Source organism: Berghia stephanieae, chromosome 3 (genome assembly GCF_034508935.2).
Source record: "Berghia stephanieae isolate SIO BIC M18660-M18661 chromosome 3, UCSD_Bste_1.3, whole genome shotgun sequence".
NCBI classification, from domain to species: Eukaryota; Metazoa; Mollusca; class Gastropoda; order Nudibranchia; family Aeolidiidae; genus Berghia; species Berghia stephanieae.
Window position 1 is genome coordinate 38,500,726 of NC_088362.1, and position 18,619 is coordinate 38,519,344.

Consider the following 18,619-nt stretch of genomic DNA (forward strand, 5'->3'; position numbering starts at 1 on the left):
TTATTTTTGTGCCAAGCAAAACAATGCGAAGTTACTCTCGATCACATGAGGTGATTCGTATGACTATGACTATGACACTGTCATTGACAGTACTGCCAAAACAACTGTCAACACATGAAAATGGCGGCAGCTGTGCTGTTTCAAATTCGTCAGAGAACACTGATTCAACGGGAGAGGGTGTTTCGGGTCAGACTTAATCCCATCGATTCGTTTAACGACGATGAAATATACGAACATTTCCGTTTTCATCGTGAACACATTTTTATAATTTGTGATCTTGTAAAAGACGACCTTGATCGTCTTCTCTGGAGGAAAGGTTAGTATCTGTATTCATTTTAATTTTAATTCTAATCTGATACTAGACTAATCTTTAAAGAGAAGTTTTCTTATATTCTCATGCATCCAACCCAAAATCGGTGCCAAGACTTCTTCTTCTTCTTCTCCTTCATCTTCACACCTCCTCGTCCTTCTTCATCAACATCATCATGTTCATCTTCTTCTCCCACTTCTTCCTCCTCCTCTTCTTCTAGTCAAACTAAGTGTTAGTGTTGGTAGATTTCTCTAATCATCACACACAAACCACTATGACTGTTACTGGTATGACATGGAATGGAAATTTTTTCACCGCTCTCTGGCACTATTGAATTTTGCATTCCTTTAACCAATTTTCGAGCTCTTGTCAGAGATTATTTTCACTGTAATTGTAATATTTTTGAAAGGGAACATTTTTCATTAGCAAAACCAGTTTAGAATTGAAGAAAAAAAATTGTACAGTTGGACTGACAAATTGCTGAGGAGAATCAATCTTTAAAATAGGATTTTTCACTCGAGGCGATGGGGCAGCGTGGCTCAGCAGTATGGTCTTTGCTTTGTACCCAAAAGGTAATTAGTTTGATCACCCGTTGTACTGTGCGGCCTTGAGCAATCCATCTCGTCCTAGTTCCATTTGCGGCACTGCACTTCGGCTGATGTCTGGGTTATTCCAGTGTTCCCTTGGAATAGACCCTAAAGACAGACAAATTTCCCCATTGGATGAAAAAAGGGAATGTTATCTTTATAAGCATATATGCTGGTCTGACATCCGAATGCAATATGGGCCTCGTTTAACATTGTTGCACTGGACATTATTTTGTGTAATTTTTTTTGAGATTTTCATTATAACAATGAGCTCATGATGTATTGGGTTATCAGACCTGCAAATTAGTGCACGTTGCCTTAAGGCTTAAGGAAAATTAGTTTATTTCATCCCAGCTTAAATGATGAGATTTACCGTTATAATATTATAATAGATGCGAGAGTAAAATACAAACTATGACACTATTTCAATACGAAGCAGAAATCAGAGCCATTCGAAACATTACAAGAAATACAAACAAAAAAAGAAAAGAAAAATATCGGATCGGAAGGTCCTGGGTTCGAGCCTCGTGCTCGGCGCATAGTTGAGTCCTTGGAAAAGACTCTTTACTCAAATTCTCTCACCGTACTCAGGTGTAAAATGAGTACCTGGCCGTTAACAGTGTTGTCTTTGTCCGAAAAATTGTAATATCGCCTGACAGGCGTCATGTCCCGTCCTACATGTTAAATGTTGCTGTTGACCAGGGAACTGTTGTAAAGCGCTTTGAGCACATTTAATGGATATTGCGCTATATAAAGCTCAATTTAATTTAGTATGAATCAAGTAAAAATCCTCTCTTGCGGTTATACCAAAGCTGTTAAAAAATCGTAATATGTTGTTTCAAAACTTGTGTCGTGTTTTTAAAATTTCACTTCAAATACACATTACAAAGATGTTGTCGACGGTCAATTTAAATAAAATATTTCACTGGATAGACTTTAAAAAGTGAAAGTAATACATTCGAGTACAGTTTCCTTGAACTTGAACTCATTCGAATATCCCAAATTTTTTCATTATTATTTTTAGTTGTCATTCCATTCCTTACTTGAACTAATTTCACCTAGCCAATGTAAAAAAGGATTTGGTTAATTCAAGGTTTTATTTTAATGCGCCCTGTTATTTCGACCACCGAAAATTTACTGTTACATTGACAGTTACGTTTGTGTACAATATGATACACATGCATACACACAGGCACTCACACACTCCATTGTCATTTCGCATAATTGACACCTCTCTTACTTATTCTTATCACTTCGCCATTCATTCTAATTTCAATGCCACATGCCATGATTTGCTACTAGTTGGCTACGTCATTAAATGAATGATGTGATACAGGAACCTTCTCCCAATAAAGTAAATAATAATTATAAATTTCCCTTTAATAGTCCTCATGCGGAAATTTGTCTTAGGGTTTATTCAATGGGAATACTGGAATAACTCCGGTGTCACCCGCAGCACAGCGCTGCAAATTGAGCTAGGGAGAGGTGGCTTGTTGATGGCCACATGCCATGGTGTATATTCGAACTAGGTATCTTTTGGGTACGAAGCAAAGACCATACTGGTGAGGCACAAGCGTCAAGTACAATGACATTTTTTTTTTTAATTATTAAAATTTAGCTTTACATAGCGCAATATCCACTAAATGTGCTCAAAGCGCTTTACAAGGGGACACTGGTCAACAGCAACATTTAACATGTAGGACGAGACAAGCGCCTGTTAGGCGATATTACAATTTTTCGGACAAAGGCACCTCTGCTAACAGCCAGGTACTCATTTTACACATGAGTACAGTGAGAGAATGTGAGTAAAGAGCCTTTTCCAAGGACTCAACTATGTGCCGAGCGCGAGGCTCGAACCCAGGACCTTCCGATCCGAAAGCGAGTGTCATACCACTAGACCACATCTGCACAAAGACATCATGCTGAAAGTAATCGGATCAAATAGTTCTTCCTTCACTCCTTCAGAGCTGCAAGGCTGGTGTAGCGGGAGTTTATCTATGTTTCTTTAGTGTGAAACAGACAATAGTAATTGCTTGCTACCCCTTGGATAGGACACAGGTTTATTGTAAAGAACTTTCCACCAGATCTAACAAATACAGATTACCCGCCCCATCATTCCTGGGTGGTCAGTGGGGTCAAATAAAAATCTCTACTTTGCCCTTAGCATGTTAAGCGAATACCCTAATAATTGAGCTAGAGGGACCAACTTCACATCAAAGACCTGTTTAAATATCTTTAAATATTGAAATGAAAAAAAAAAATAATTTAATGAATAGCAGTCCTTCAGAGGCATGAAGCCCAAGGAGCCAGGGTTTATCCCGGTTTCTATGGCATGAAACAGACAATAACAATTGCTTGCTACCCTTTGAATAGGAAGGTAGTCTATCACAAAGTACTTTCATGAGATCTGACAGACTTAGCTACAGAATCACAACCCCTCCGACTATCACTATCCCCCCCCCCCCTCCTACCACTTACATTACATCAGAAAAAGGGGCAAGTTGGAACAAGTCAATGGTTTATTCCTCTGTTCCCCTCTCCTCTGCCTCCATCCATTCTAACCCCACTACTGGCAGTCACTACCACTACTAAATGCTCTTCAAAACTTGTAATAGTAAAGTACCATCCCAGTGATAAGAAAAGACATCATCAGGCTTCACATAAAAGCTCATTACCCAATCAGTTTTCATCAGGCACAGTTACTCAATCAGTCAGTTGTCACACATCATTCGCTTTATTAGGCATAGGACTATCAACATATTGATCAGTCAGTCACTTGCCTCCCACCCACTAGCCTTTTGTTGAGTCGTCATGGTATGTTACACAAAGTACATGGTTGTTAAAAGGTCACCCAATGACTATTACTCCCCCACCCTCATCCCATCTCCATTCCCTGACGCCTGGGTTATTCCATTCTTCCCTTGGAACAGACCCTGAGACACATTTCTCCTATGGGATGAATAAAAGGAATTTTATTATTTTATAAGAGGCCATTGTGCGCGAGCTGTACTGTACGTAAGTTGACTACACTTCCTGATTTAGATTTTATTACAGGTTTTATTATATGCAAAATTTTCCTTCTCCCATTTTTAGGTCGTCTCTGATGCAATTTTATAAGTTACAAACTTGGTTCCAAAGTGGCCTGGTTCAGTGCATGATGCAATTTTTTTAGGAAATCTGGGCTATTCTTTGCATTTGAGGATCCACATCGCAGGGCTTTGGATGGTGTGATCCTTGGAGACAGTCGTTATATGTTAAGAAATTGGCTAATGACCCCAATACCAAAACCCCCAAAATAGAGGAGAAGAGGCATTTAACACCACCCATCGTATCACAAAATGCACGATTGAAAGGTGAGTTTTACCAATCATATAATCCCACCCTCCAGGAAACAATAACATTTTGATAATTTTTGAAATTTAATATTTCAGGTTTATTTTTATATCCACTTTAACAATACAATTTGCAAATGATCAATGAAAATAAAAGAAAATTAACCAAAAAAATAGTTGTAATCATACTGTCATTGTCATGCTAGTATAAACATTACATTTTTTTTTTTTGAAGAACTCAGATTAACCATTATAATTCTTTCCCTTCTAATTCTAATTAAAGGACTGAGAAAAAAAAAACACAAAAAAAAAAACAAATAAGAGAGAGAGAGAGAGAGAGAGAGAGAGAGAGAGAGAGAGAGAGAGAGAGAGAGAGAGAGAGAGAGAGAGGTCCATTTAATTTTAATTGGTTTTAAGTGTACATGTACAAGTACAAGCAATTATTGTCATTTCAACAGAGTCATTGGAGTGGTTAAAAGAAGATGGAATTGTCTCCATGACGAGCTCAGAATGACGCCTGACAGAGCCTGCAAGGTTATTTATGTGTTTTTGGCTCCACAACTTTGCTGTTGATGCTGGCCTACCCATGGAAGAAAACAACCGTAATGATGATGATGACAGCAATCATAACTTTTCTCCTATTGGGACTCAGGAAGGAGCATCTGAACAGAACGTCTTGCTGCTGGCAAGGCAGCCAGGCTGACTTTGATTAATAGTGCTTTTAGAAATATCGTTGAACCTCTCTAATCAGGAAATAAATATAATCATTAATGTAGTACATCACTCTGCAAGTATACTGTGTGCAGTATTCTTGTTGTGATGAGCTACATAAATGTCACGCTGTTTTAATTATTGTTCCAGCTGGTCATATGGAAACAAATTTCTATATCATATAACTACAAGTCGCCTATCAGGCATCTAGTACTCTTTGACTATCCCATTTTACTCCTTTTTACTGGCGCTGATGTGTTGCAAGTGCTGTAAAACCCTTAAAAACAAAAACAAACCTGTTTTGCAGGAAGTATTAAAGTGCATTCACTGTAATTTTTTCTGGAATGTGTCTGATATAAATTGGAAAACTGAACAAGAATTCTCATGCCTGAGTCGGTTATCAAACAGAAAATAAAGGGGCATTAAAATTTTATTTTTTTAAGGTCATCAAAATCCTGAGTTGAGCAATCAAATTTTAACTGCCCTATTGTCATAAGACAATTACGTATTGTAAGACCTTTTGTATAAATCATTATACCAGCCGCTTAGCCAAAGCCCAGGATAGTCCCAAGTCACATTTGTGATAAGGGTCTTAAATCGCCATGCCACTGTACAAGTTTGTGACAATAGGCCAAAATAACAATCTGTATTTATTCCAGAGGATTTGTTCTACCAATAACATAAGGAACAATGGAGTGATTGTAGTAAAAAAGGCCTTTAAACACTGCATGCATGCGATTTTAAGTAAATTTTAACAAAAACATATCAGCTCTATCAAAAGTACAGATTGAGATAAATACAGGACTAAAACCCCTCTAAATAACAATTAGAAAATCTCAAGAACCATTTTTAAAAAATGGTTTAAGACAATTCATAAGACAGGTTTTAACTGCGATTTTCTAAGATACTATGAGGCCAATTTTTTCTACACTATGGACAAATGTATTGCAACATGTCTCCATGGATTGCTTTAAACCATTTTTAAAATTGACTCAAAATACATGTGATTGAATTAATATTCAAATTCAAGACATTAGAAACCAATTGGGTCATGGATAGAAACTAAATGATGATGTCATTTGTGAACGCTCCCAGCTGTGATTTTCATACATGAATTAATTTCCTATAACTGTCATCTGCATTTTTTGCGGCCGCAAGTCAGGGCGATCCGCAAATTTCCCAAAATTGGCAAATCGTGGCAAATTTTGGGAAAATTGGCAAATCGCGTGGCAAATTTTGGGAAAAAAAAAGAAGCGAAAACAAAATAACGAAAAAGAAAGTGCGAAACTTGAGAAATGTTGCAGCTTTGCCAGGGCCCAAACCAAGGGAAGCTACTCTCTACGGATAATGATCTCATGCTTGCAGTGTATCTGCATACACTGCAATTCCAAATTTTTGTGATATTCCTCAGCATGAGTTCACGAGGTATATTGAGAAACTGGGGCCCAGTGCTGTGAAAGAGTCTGATACTGGAATTATACATCTGACCCTATTTTGGAAGTCTGTGGCAGATTATGTTCTAGCTCTCGCTGCATTGGCATCCCGATTTGCCTTCTCAACATGCTCGTCAGCTGATGCTGAGCGAAGTTTTTCTCTTTACAATCTTGTCTTGTCTTCCAGAGGGCGTAGACTCACAGAAAACAACATCAAAGGACTAGTTTTCCTTTACTACAATAAGTTTATCGATGCCTCTTTTTTTGAGTAGTAAAAGAAAACTAGGCCTTTGATGAGTCTGACTGAAAGTGTACGTTTGTTTGTGTGTGTGTGTGTGTGATTGTCTAAGAGTTTGGGCGCATAAATCGCTTTACATTGTGTAAATTAATAAATGTAGCCTCCTTAAATGTAATAAATTGTCTTTTATAAATTTTTGTTTTCTGTATCGCGTGTTAATTTTTACTGAAACGCTTAGTTCTCCTCGGCAAATTTTTTGGCAAATTTTGGTCTTTTTGGCAAATTTCTTGGCAAATTTTGGGGGTTTTTTGGGCAAATTTTAGGTCCCAATTTGGCAAAAAATGCAGATGACAGCTATAATATCAAAACATATAAAAAGAGTAATTTAATTATAAGTAGTGTCATAATTAAGATGCCTCATCTTAAATTTCATGTATTCAATTTTTATGGTATTTTGTTCAACAATGGAGTTGGGTTTTTTTTATAATGGAGTATTTCCGACTGCAGCCATTGATCCACTAATGGATTGTCAGTGATCTGTCATCTCCTCTTGGGGCCAGCTTGTCGTAATTTTTGGCTGATGCCATCTGAGGCATTCCACTCCTCTGGTGTATGGGGAAGAGTTTCTGTTGTCTCCTCTTGAAAGTGATTTGACAAATCATCTACTAAAACTACTGACTCCACCACAGAGCAATCAACAAAACTGATTTCATTAATCTCATTCATGTCCATCTGTCTGGCTAGTGTTGAAGCTGTGGAGGAAAAAAAATCTTTAGAACATCTTTGTCACTGCATTGAAACAAAACATGTTTATATCTGTGAATTATGAAACTGGCCACATTATGAAATCAAGTGGTGCTGAAATCAAAAACGTCATTTCATTTTGAAACTTCTCTGATCCCACATAGTCTTCAGGTCAAAGTCAGAATTTGGAATGATAAAAACTTTTGAACAATGTTATCTCCTTAAGCAACATGAAATGCTGGCCATTTAATTAAGATGATTTTAGAACTACATCCCACTTTTTAAACAAATCCTTATAAACTGTTTGTCAGTGCTTAAAAGTGTTAATATAAATATATTTGAGAAAACAATGGACTCAGCAACAGTATGCATTTTTGTTTTATTTCCTTGTAAATCATCTTTTTGTTTGAGTATTTTTCTCTCAGGGGGAACCAGTATTTTTTTTTACATATGTAATATGTGATAAGTAAGCATTTGAGTGTGTTCCTCTTAATGGGGACCTGTGCTTGTGCCTGGACGACACTTTTAGGTGACTTCAAACTAAGTACACCGATGGCATGCTCTTGGAATCTACATCCATTCCATATAAGAACCATTCCCTTTTTGTTTTACTTATTAGTGCTTTGAATTGTTAATCTAGAATTGCATGACTATCCATTTGCATCCTTTTTACTGGTGCTGAAATGACCTAAATATGTCGCAAGCAATTAAAAACAGAAGAGGATTTATAATTCTAGAACATTTTGCTATCCCATTTTCTTCCTTTTTACTGGCACTGATATGACCTTAATGTGTTGCAAGCGCCGTAAAACCATTAAAAACAAACAAATAAAGAATGTTGATTAAACAAAATCACACAACCACACTTATGTTATACTTCGTAGTCCCACTGTCACTTCAATGTCCCCCATTTTGACCAACTTGCTAGCCGTGATAGTCCTTTCAGTACTGTTGTAAATGTTAAATACACTGTTAGTGGCTATGTGGTCTTGTGGTATGACACTCGTTTTCGGATCGGAAGGTCCTGGCCCTGAGCCTCGCTCGGCGCATAGTTGAGTCCTTGGAAAAGACTCTTTACTCACATTCTCTCACCGTACTCAGGTGTAAAATGAGTACCTGGCCGTTAACAGTGTTGTCTCTGTCCGAAAAATTGTAATATCGCCTAACAGACGTCATGTCCCGTTCTAAATGTTGCTGTTGGTCAGGGACCCCTTGTAAAGCGCTTTGAGCACGTTTTGTGTTTATTGCTATATACAAAAGCTCATTTTAAAAAAATTTTCTTTAGTCTTTCGGGTGAAATTTTATTAATAATTTAATGACTTTGTAGCAAAAGAATTATGCTTACTGATTATGGTGTAATCTCCAAGATTACAGTCAGATATGTCAATAATATTTCTGGCTGGACTGGGATTCGGAACCAAACTCTCAGTGCCCATTACTGTAAAGAAAATTGTTGATAAATTTGAATTAAATGAAGTATAGAATTCACAAGTTGCACTTCAAGTCCAGATTACCCATTACAAACTTAATGAGGAGGAACACAGTGGTGTTTTTTTTTAAAGGTGAATTGTTATGAAATTATAATGATTTTAATTCTATTTATATCAATTTTAATATGATACGATATCAATTGATTTTTAATGTAAAATTTGCATCATATAATTACCGGTCTCTGGCTCTTTTTTTTTTTTAACCATGAAATGCATCCAAGTGTAATCTTATCTTCTGATCTTGAGACCCATGAATCCCAGAAATAACAAATCTGCTGGGAATTGAACCCATGACACTTTGATTCATATGCAAGCATGATAACTCGCTGTGCCATTGGCTTGCCCTAAATAAAACACTAAATGAAACAAAATAAATCTTTACAGGACCCAACTCCAAAGTGGAATTTCAATACAATGTTGCGTGATGCCACTTTGACGATTTGTGATAAAAAATACATGGCAATCCCTTATGACACAAAAGCTCTTGCTCCATCACTTATTTCAAATTTGAAATATTCATATAATTTTGTCAGCTACTTCAGGATTGATGGTGTAAAGTAAATTTCAAGATTTTAACTACCATTGAATTATTAAATGTGAAAAATCTTGTTTTGATACTCGACTTCAGTCTTCATTTATTCTTTAAATGTTTTTAAAATTGATAAAAAATCAAGAGGAAACGTGTCCCAGAGGCAGTTGTTAGGTATGCAATAGAGGTGATATACTTTTGAGACTTAACTACCAAAAGAGGATAGTTATGTTAGAGAAAAATGAATCAGTGCATAGGCAATTGTAAGGATGTCAATATTAGACGATCACAAAAGATGCATGCATACATAGTACAAATTACTTGTTTAAAATATTGTAAGGTACTATCTGTATTCATGTCAGGCAGCCCCAGAGACCAGCGATCACATCGTCCTCCACTGTCCAGTCACTAAACTTGAAGGTGGCTATGAAACCGTCCTTAGGGTGGAGGAAGACTTTAGAAGCTGGGTTGACGAAATAAATTTGGAGGTGTAGCCATATGCTACTACTACTACTTTATTCATGGAATGCCTAGATGACAGCCTTTTACATTTGTATACAGAACAATGTATGGAACTATTATAATTGCAGAAATTTACCTTGAATACCATCAACAATGTTACTACACTCGCCAATAATGACGAGTACCGGTACTTGTTCAGTACTTGTTCAGTTCAGTTGTAAAGATTGAAGAGGGTCCTGGTTTCCCCCTCCAGTCTGCTTTACATAATCAACATGACTTTGGACTATTCTTTTCGTGTCCTTGAATTTTTTTTTTTAGCTCCATCACCGAACGGTTTTTGAGAATTCCGCATTGATTCTCATTCTGATCTTTTCCCAAACCTGAAAATGAAAAAGGAGAAAAAAATATGTAAATCAACGATTATGTAATGAGATTGTTGAGGACATTCATTTTGCACTGGAATCAGTTCTATTGATTGCTTTTTGTTGCCATAAAATCTTTATTTATTATTATGGTTGTAGCAAACTTTACTCGTATAATTAGTCTGTATCCTTTAAATTATTTGCATAAAAATGTCATGCTTTTGAGTGTAGATTATTATCAGTCATACCTCTTAAATTGGCATTTTATCATTAAATATTTGTAGGGTCTGACTGGAGAGGGTGAAGATTTATTTCTTGCTTATCAAATGTACTCGGGTAGGTCGCCCTAAATCTGTATGCTTTTCAATACCTCAAATTCCAACAGCTCTAACTGCAATTATTTGACATCTTTTGTTAGTTTGATGTAAATACATATGAGGTATTATCAGTTAACCTTGCTTAAAAACCGAAAATAGATACCAAACCCCCTCACCCCAAATATGTATGCTCATGCCCCAAACCCGTAAACGGCTTGCCCTAAACCAGTACAGCATTAAATTAGTCTCCTAATTTTTCAAAATTTCATAATTTTTTTAATATGATAATGTTGTGGTAGATTTCATTTATAATTAATTTTTAAAAAATATTTGCTAAAAGACAAAAAAAAAAAAAAATTGAGCATATATAAAGAGCATTATCCTAGCATTTACGTTTGTTGCAGTTATAACTTTTGACGCATTAGCGATTTTCTGTTATTTTTTGCACTGAAAAAAAAAAAAAGAATAAATAAAGACACCGCTTGGGAATTTTTTTTAAAAAGAAAAAAAACAACCTTTTACTTTTAGAAAGAAGTTTATTTTCACTTCCACTTCATTTCGAATTTTTCTGGTTGACTTGTTCTAAATATTCAAGTGAGTTGAAAGCTTAAAACTTTTGTCATTTTTTGTGGCAACTGACACAGATGCTAGATTGTATACTGCTAAACATGCTCAAAGCTCTGTAAGGGGCTCCAAGCCAATAGCAACACCGCAATATCACAACTTTTCCCCGACAGTCATTACTTTTAATGGCCAATTACTCAATAAGGAGCCTTTTCCAATGACTCGACTTTGAACCACTCAGGGAGGGACTTGAATCTTGGGCCTACGGGTCCAAATGCAAGTGTCATACTACAAGACAACAAAGCCCCACTTAGTAGGGGCAAAGAGGAAGGGTGAAATTTATTGCCTAACCTCCGCACTACAGTACATCTATTTATATTGTTTATTGATAATTTATGGGTGCCATGTCGGCTATTATGATGCTTTAAAATTTTCATTGAACATGCCAACCTGTTTTTTTTGGGTTTTTTTCATTAATTTTCTTTTTTTTTTTATAGAAACCCGAGACCGGGTTGCCACCTTGCCTGTTCTTGCCAAGTAGTAAAAGGGTGGATCAGAGAGCAGAGCAGGGAGATAGGAAGTAGATAAACACGAGGTATACAAAGCAACATTGTGAGTGACAGGGACCTACAGTAGGCACTTGCAAGAATTTTTCAAAATAGTGGCTATGGGTATTAATTTAGCGTAGAAAAATAAAGGGGAGTGAAACATTAACTAGAGTGAAAAAAGTATCGCTCTATCTCAAATCTCAACTGGTTAAAAAGTTATGACCGTTAATGTGGAGGAAAATCTCTATATAGCTTAATAGGAAAAAAAATGTGACGAAAGCACAGCATCCCAATGCATAATCAAGTATAATTCAGAAACAGCTTCAGATACAACTTTGAAATTTTTACATGTGGTAAATCATCTCTGTAATACATTGCAAACAGAAAATTAATTATTTATTGAGAAAGAAAAGTATAGTTTGAGCTGAGACAGCTGAAATCAAGGAAAAATAGATCAAGACATACAAATGAATGACCTATTGGAATTTTGGAAAAGTCAATAATAAAATATTTATTCACATGAAGATAAACCAAATACACCACTGAATCGGCGTCATTTAGTTGTTCACTTTGAACTTTTCAAAATGAAAATAGACCTCATAAAAGCAAAGATATGGACTGACAAATGTTTGAGGTGGTGTATTAGCCTACAGTCTACAGTCCTACAGCCTACAGATGCCCAGTGTCAGTGACCGTGCTGTAGCCTATTTTTATTTCATTTCATGATAGACCAAATACACCACTGAATCGGCGTCATTTAGTTGTTCACTTTGAACTTTTCATAATGAAAATAGACCTCATAAAAGCAAAGATATGGACTGACAAATGTTTGAGGTGTTGTATTAGCCTACAGTCTACAGTCCTACAGATGCCAATGTCAGTGACCGTGCTATAGCCTATTTTTATTTCATTTCATTAGTGACAAAGAAAAAATATATGTACTTCTCTTTTTTTCGCACTGTTACGGAGTGCTGCAATCTCGACATAATTGTATTTTCCAGGAGGGCTGCAGTTTCAGGGTTTGAAAAGTTATAGTTTTTCTCTTGTTGAGCTCCATTTTCGTCAATGAATTTCAAAAGGAAATAGAATCTAAACAAAACGAAAGCGGATGAAGCGCTGATTAAATCTTTTGCGTCAGAAGAACCCAAACAGCAGCACAAAATAACCGATAGAGTCAAGGGATAGGTCAGGACTAGCCACGCCCATTTCTAGGCTAAAGCCCAGCTAGTCCGAGACTAAATAATGCTCATTGAATCCGATTTTTTTTAGACACTTACTAAGCTTGGGCTAAAGACTAGCTAGTCATTTACTAGACTAGTAAATTACTAAAGTTAGTCCGTGTTCATTAGAACGGGCCCAGGAGTGGATTTAGTATTATCTAACATTGCACTATAATCACCATCACTTTTCTCTTTTTCTCCTCCTTCCGGTCTACCTCTATTTAGCAGCCCCTCCCTCACCCCCCCCCCCCCCTTACTCTTTTCATCTTAGCATTAATTTTCACCACACCAACGTTTTCCATCATTACATTTCTCTTCCCACGACTCTCAGTCTATCCTTCCCTTCCTTTCTTTTATTCACTTGCCTTATACCGTTTACCCTACACTTATTGATTACATTTCTCATCCTTTTAGCCTCTTACCCTCATTTCCTATTTTCACAATGCCTCATACACCTCCCAAGCAACTCTTGCGCTCTTCCATACGGGACATTCGTATGTTTCTTTCCACTTTCCCTGTCCACCTATCTCAAGTAGGCAACATCCTCGCCCACGCCACCCTCTATCAACCACCTGAACTTCTTATTGTACTGCCTTAGGAAACTCACGGCCCCTAAAGGACTCATTTCACATTTCCACCCTTCTGTGGGCTCTTTAACCTCATACCAGTCCTCCCAATTTCTGGAATTAGAATCCAAGTGTGCTATGCAACGACTTGGACTCATACAGACATTCATCACCGACAGATACCCAAACTATCACATACCATCGGGACACACCTTCCACAAAAACCGTGAACATTCGGATTGAAAGCATGACAATTGGCATACATCTAGCTTAGACCCTTATAATTGACACCTGCTATAGAACCACTCTCGCAATTTATTATAACAGTGCGATTTTAGAACTTTTATTTTTTCCCTATATAGCATTACTTATCCAAGGAAAATAACAAGAATATAATGCGAGTTCAATAATTTAAATATATTGTTGACCATTTACAGCAGCTATCAAACAGCTTCGGGTGGGAAAAGTACAGACAATGGACATTTCGGGAGAAAAACCCTTCGTCAGCAAAAGGAATATTGACACAGATAAAACATTGTCAAAATGCGGTCAATAACGTAACGTCAACAGCTTGACACAATACTGCATCGTAACTAACACTCATAGACCAACTGAAGGGCTTCACCAACCTAACAATCCAAGAGCTGTTTGAAAAAGCAAGAGACAGGGAGGAATGGAGAGAGATAATTCATGCAGTATCCGAAGCCTGGACCAGGCATGGAACCTAGAAGAAGAAGAAGAAGAACTATTGATGATTATCATGATGATGATGATAATGGTGACGATAGTCATAGCGTTCTAATACAATTTTATAGATATGCTGACTCCATACTGACATCAAAATGTAATAGTCCTTCAGACCCGGAGTTTATCCCGGTTTCTTTAGAGTGAAACGGACAATAGCATTTGCGTGGTACCCTTTTTATAGGATGCTAGTCAATCGCAAAGTGCTTTCCGCTAGATATAACAGACCCAACTACCCTATTACTGCTGGGAGGTCAGGAAAAATAATTCGACTGCAGCCGGGGTCGATCTCAGTCCCTTTGCGTGTGAAGCGAATGCTCTACCAACTGAGCTATCTTGATCCCCAACTATTATCAAGTCTGACCAAAATAGTCTATAAAACACGCAAAATGATAATTGCAGTATTTTTGGAAAGATAAAGTAAATAGGGGGAGGGGGAAAGGAGCACTGCCTGTGTCAACACCGATTGCCGACATTTAATCGAGCTGTATTCTGCGAGTCTGTTTGTCCGTCTTTATTAGTGTAGTTGATTATACTTGCTAAATTAGATAAACAAAAATCTATTATTATTAAATTTTGCATGACAGAAATCCCTCAAAACTAGAAAAATTGAATAAGATCAACGATTAAAGAATTTGCATAGTTCATGAATCGAAAGTTTAGTGAAAAGAAAACATCCGGTTTGACGCAAAAATAGTTACCAATGGGAATCCAAGGATGATGTAAATCAACCTTGGGTCGCCTTGTTTTGAATCTTTACACAATAGGAATGAACGAATTTATTTGTGTCGTCCATTTCAAAGTTTACCAATCTTAACAAAAATTGTATCTCAACTAATACTTACTGATCTCTCAGAGTGGTTCTATATCATAAATTACAGGATTTTTCATATTCTACAACATATGTAATTTCATGCTTTCAACCCTAATTTGCAATTCAAGGGTTTTTTTTTGTGGACCTAATTCCCCCTAATACGTCGCTTTATGCGTATTCTACGATTTATCACTTCAAAGACGATGAACGTGACACCTGACTATAACCGTGATCCTGAGGATTTGCGGCTTTCTCACGACGTAAAAGAAACTGGACTCCTGTTCCGGTGTTTCTTTTTTTACAAAAAAAAAAAAGTAATTGCTTTTTTACGAAACCCACCGAAACCTAATCCCAGGTTCACTCTCCAATGTGTACACTTCCCTGAGTCCCAGGTTCACTCGCCACTGCTGCCTACTTCCCATAACTTTGTTGGGTTTCGGCGGGTTTCGTAAAAAGGAAACACCCCTCCTATTCCTAGCAAGTCCCTTACACTCGACCTGTTTATCCAGACCTGTCTTAGACAGATCGAGGCACTACAACTCACACATATCAAGAGGTCTAACCTCACCCGTCTGGACTGGGTTGTCATACAATCTCACGTTGAGACATAGTGATTAAAGCGGTTGATAAAGGAGGGGCCGTAGTTGTTATTAGTTGTTTGGGACGCTGAGCTCTATAGAGCAAAGGGCCACAGGTATTTGAGTGACCAGGTATTTTACGAAACAGTGGCTTCGGGCCCTACACTTGGTAACAAGAGTCCAGCAGACAATTCAATCTTTGGTATCCCAAGGAGAATTACATAGTAGAACAGAGGCCTTAAACACGACCCCAGTGACCTCGGTAATCCATGTTTTTTAAATGCACCCTAATATCCCTAAGATCAAGGAATTGACTAACTCCCCACAATGTGCCCTATTGTGTCGGATATCTCGTGCCCCACTGAGAAGGTATCACAGTTCCCTGATACGGCATTCCAACGTATAGTGCCTACCCTGCCATCGTACACCAATGATACTTACTGTGCCCTTGGTGTCCTTGAGGACATTCGATTCCAGGATGAACGTCCACGGCTGATTTTCATCATGGATGTGAAGGCACTGTACACATCCATATCGCAATCAGACGGATTGCTTGCCATTAGGCACTTTATCGATCGCCAACCCTTACCAGGCATCTCCAGCAACAGCATTGTGCGACTCACTGAACTTGTGCTCACACTCAACATATTTGAGTTCATTGATGTTTTTTCCATCAGATCTCAGATGTTCCGATGGGCACAAAGATGGGTCCCTCATACGTTAACCTCTTTATGGGCTTCCTGAGGAAACTTTTTTTCTGCCCCTGAGTTGTTAAAAAGGTACATTGACGACTGTTTTGGCATTACGTCTTTGACCCATAGCCAGTTGAAAAGGATTCACCCTAGCCATGGACTCCTTCCACGAGTCCATAGATTACACTATGATATTTCAATTTCTAAAGTGGTTTTTGGACATTAAGGCTGTATTGACCAGAACGGGAGTAGGGACCACAGTACACTGCAGGGAAACGGATAGTCACTGTTCTATCGGTCATCTCACCCTGTGAAGTGCAAAGACTCAGTCAGTCAAATACTGCGCTTTCGGAGACTGTCTGGAGGATGATGAATTTGAGCTTCAACGTATGATCGATTTCTTTAGGGCGCGGGAATATCCCGAAAGGGTTTTGCAGCGTCCCATTTTAGTCCTCACGCATCACCCCCATGCCAACCAGGTTAGGGACAAACTATTGCACAATTATGGGATCCTGTTGGTAACATACCGACGGGATCGTAACCTGAGGGACCTCCTTGTTAGAACCCGCCTAGAGCCCATACCCACGGATGGGCCTAATACCAGATCATGTATGCGACCCCGATGCAAGAATTGTGGGCACTTGTGGGATTACGACAGTTTCCAGACAAGATTTTGGACATCAGGCAGCCGTTTACATGCACTGACCGTAATCTAGTCTATGCAGTTACGTGCTCCCTGTGTAGGATTGCTTACGTTGGTGAGACCGGAAAGAGGTTGGGTGACAGATTCATGCAGCACTTGCGCGACATATCGAACTGTGCAGACACTTCAACCTGGCTGACCACTGCGTGTGTGTTCTCAGTTTTTGCCATTCAGATACTTCCTCCCGCCCACGTAGGGAAACTCACCTGATCAAGTCGCTTGGAACGCTATCAATCTACTACTATTAGTTTTCTGATACTACTACTACCAATACTAACATGAAATGAAATGAGAAGAAAGTACCAGAAGACAATAAAGAATACAGTTTTTGCGGCGGCGATGGGGGCTCGAACCCGCGGCCTTACTGGTACAACACCACCTGGCTGAGGAGAGCGTTACTCTACCGTATGGCTATCCACCATTCCAAAAAAGTGGTTTCAAACTTCTATCTTGAGCCGCTCTCCCCGACTTCTAGAGATCACGGGTTCAACACACACAAACGCTGCGAAGTTAGTTGGCCAGCATTTAAGCTTGATAGCTAATATTCTTAACATAAAACATGTAACATAGAAACGGTGGAGACATTGAGCATGCTCAAATGGGGTGAATCTTAATTCAGAAAAGTGAGTGGAGCATGCACTTATGTTGATAATAACAAGAAATGAAGTGAGTAGGAAGGTGCCAGAAGACAATAGAGAATAAAAATTTAAATGGGGGCTTGAACCCGCCACCTTACTGGTACTACTACTACTGCAACTACTATTACTACTACTACTACTACTACTACTACTACTACTACTACTACTACTACTACTACTACTACTACTGCTACTACTACTACTACTACTACTACTACTACTACTACTACTACTACTACTACGACTACTACTACTACTACTACTACTACTACTACTACTACTACTACTACTACTATTACTTCTACTACTACTACTACTACTATTACTACTATTTAATGTATTACTACTACTTCATCCAATATTACAATTCTAATATGACTTTTATCTTTCATTATTTTCTAGTAAGTTAATCCCGATCACAGTGACTCCCTATCCACTACCCACGTCACACTAACGTTTCATTCTTACTCCAACCACCATTGAGTACAGATGATTCAAGTTATATTGCATTTTATTTTACACGTTAATTTGTTTATTTTTGTGCTGACGAAGATTTGTACCGAACCGTCCATTGTTCCCATCCGATGCCTCTTCAATTTCACTCTTTCGTTAGTATTTTCACGATCCCAGCTTTCAGGCAGCCCCCACCGTTCTCAACAATGTTAAACCAAGCCCATAATTGCGTCCGGTTATCAGACATGCAAATAATATGCGCGTGTTGCTCTTGACACAGCGGTTCTTACAAAGGAAAATACATGTCAATTGATCAGAAAAATCCGGGTTTGTAGGGTTTTATTTTACTCGATTTTATTCCAATACACTTGCCCTTACGGAGAGAACGTCAACATAGCATAGGGCATGCGTCTCTCTTATCAACTGAGGAAATCTATCGTTTGGTTAATGTGATATCATTTTCAAAATGTTATAAAATGCATAATTTTATAAAATAAAACTATAATCAATGAACTTATTTTGATGAAAAGTTCACAGTGATGTGTTGCAAACAATGCTCTCCAGATTGCTATGGTTGCAAAGAA

At 37.9% G+C, this 18,619-nt stretch overlaps 1 protein-coding gene and 1 long non-coding RNA gene across 2 annotated transcripts in view; one reads left to right on the forward strand and one right to left on the reverse strand.

The window, feature by feature from the left end:
• Positions 1-9,460, forward strand: part of LOC144967699 (uncharacterized) — a 10,580-nt gene extending 1,120 nt beyond the window's left edge. Inside the window, exons 1-3 of the long non-coding RNA XR_013644452.1 lie at positions 1-316; positions 3,991-4,250; positions 4,688-9,460. The exon at positions 1-316 is cut by the window's left edge and continues 1,120 nt beyond it. This is a non-coding gene — a long non-coding RNA (uncharacterized LOC144967699). The remainder of the gene's footprint in view (positions 317-3,990; positions 4,251-4,687) is intronic.
• On the reverse strand, positions 4,298-12,962 carry LOC144967698 (uncharacterized). The gene is made up of 4 exons (XM_078905239.1): positions 12,570-12,962; positions 9,973-10,216; positions 8,701-8,793; positions 4,298-7,363 (listed from the first exon to the last, which is right to left on the reverse strand). Exons 3-4 carry the CDS (start codon positions 8,789-8,791, stop codon positions 7,152-7,154), a joined length of 303 nt encoding a protein of 100 aa, XP_078761365.1. The 5' UTR covers positions 8,792-8,793; positions 9,973-10,216; positions 12,570-12,962; the 3' UTR covers positions 4,298-7,151.
• Positions 12,963-18,619: the final 5,657 nt, after the last annotated feature.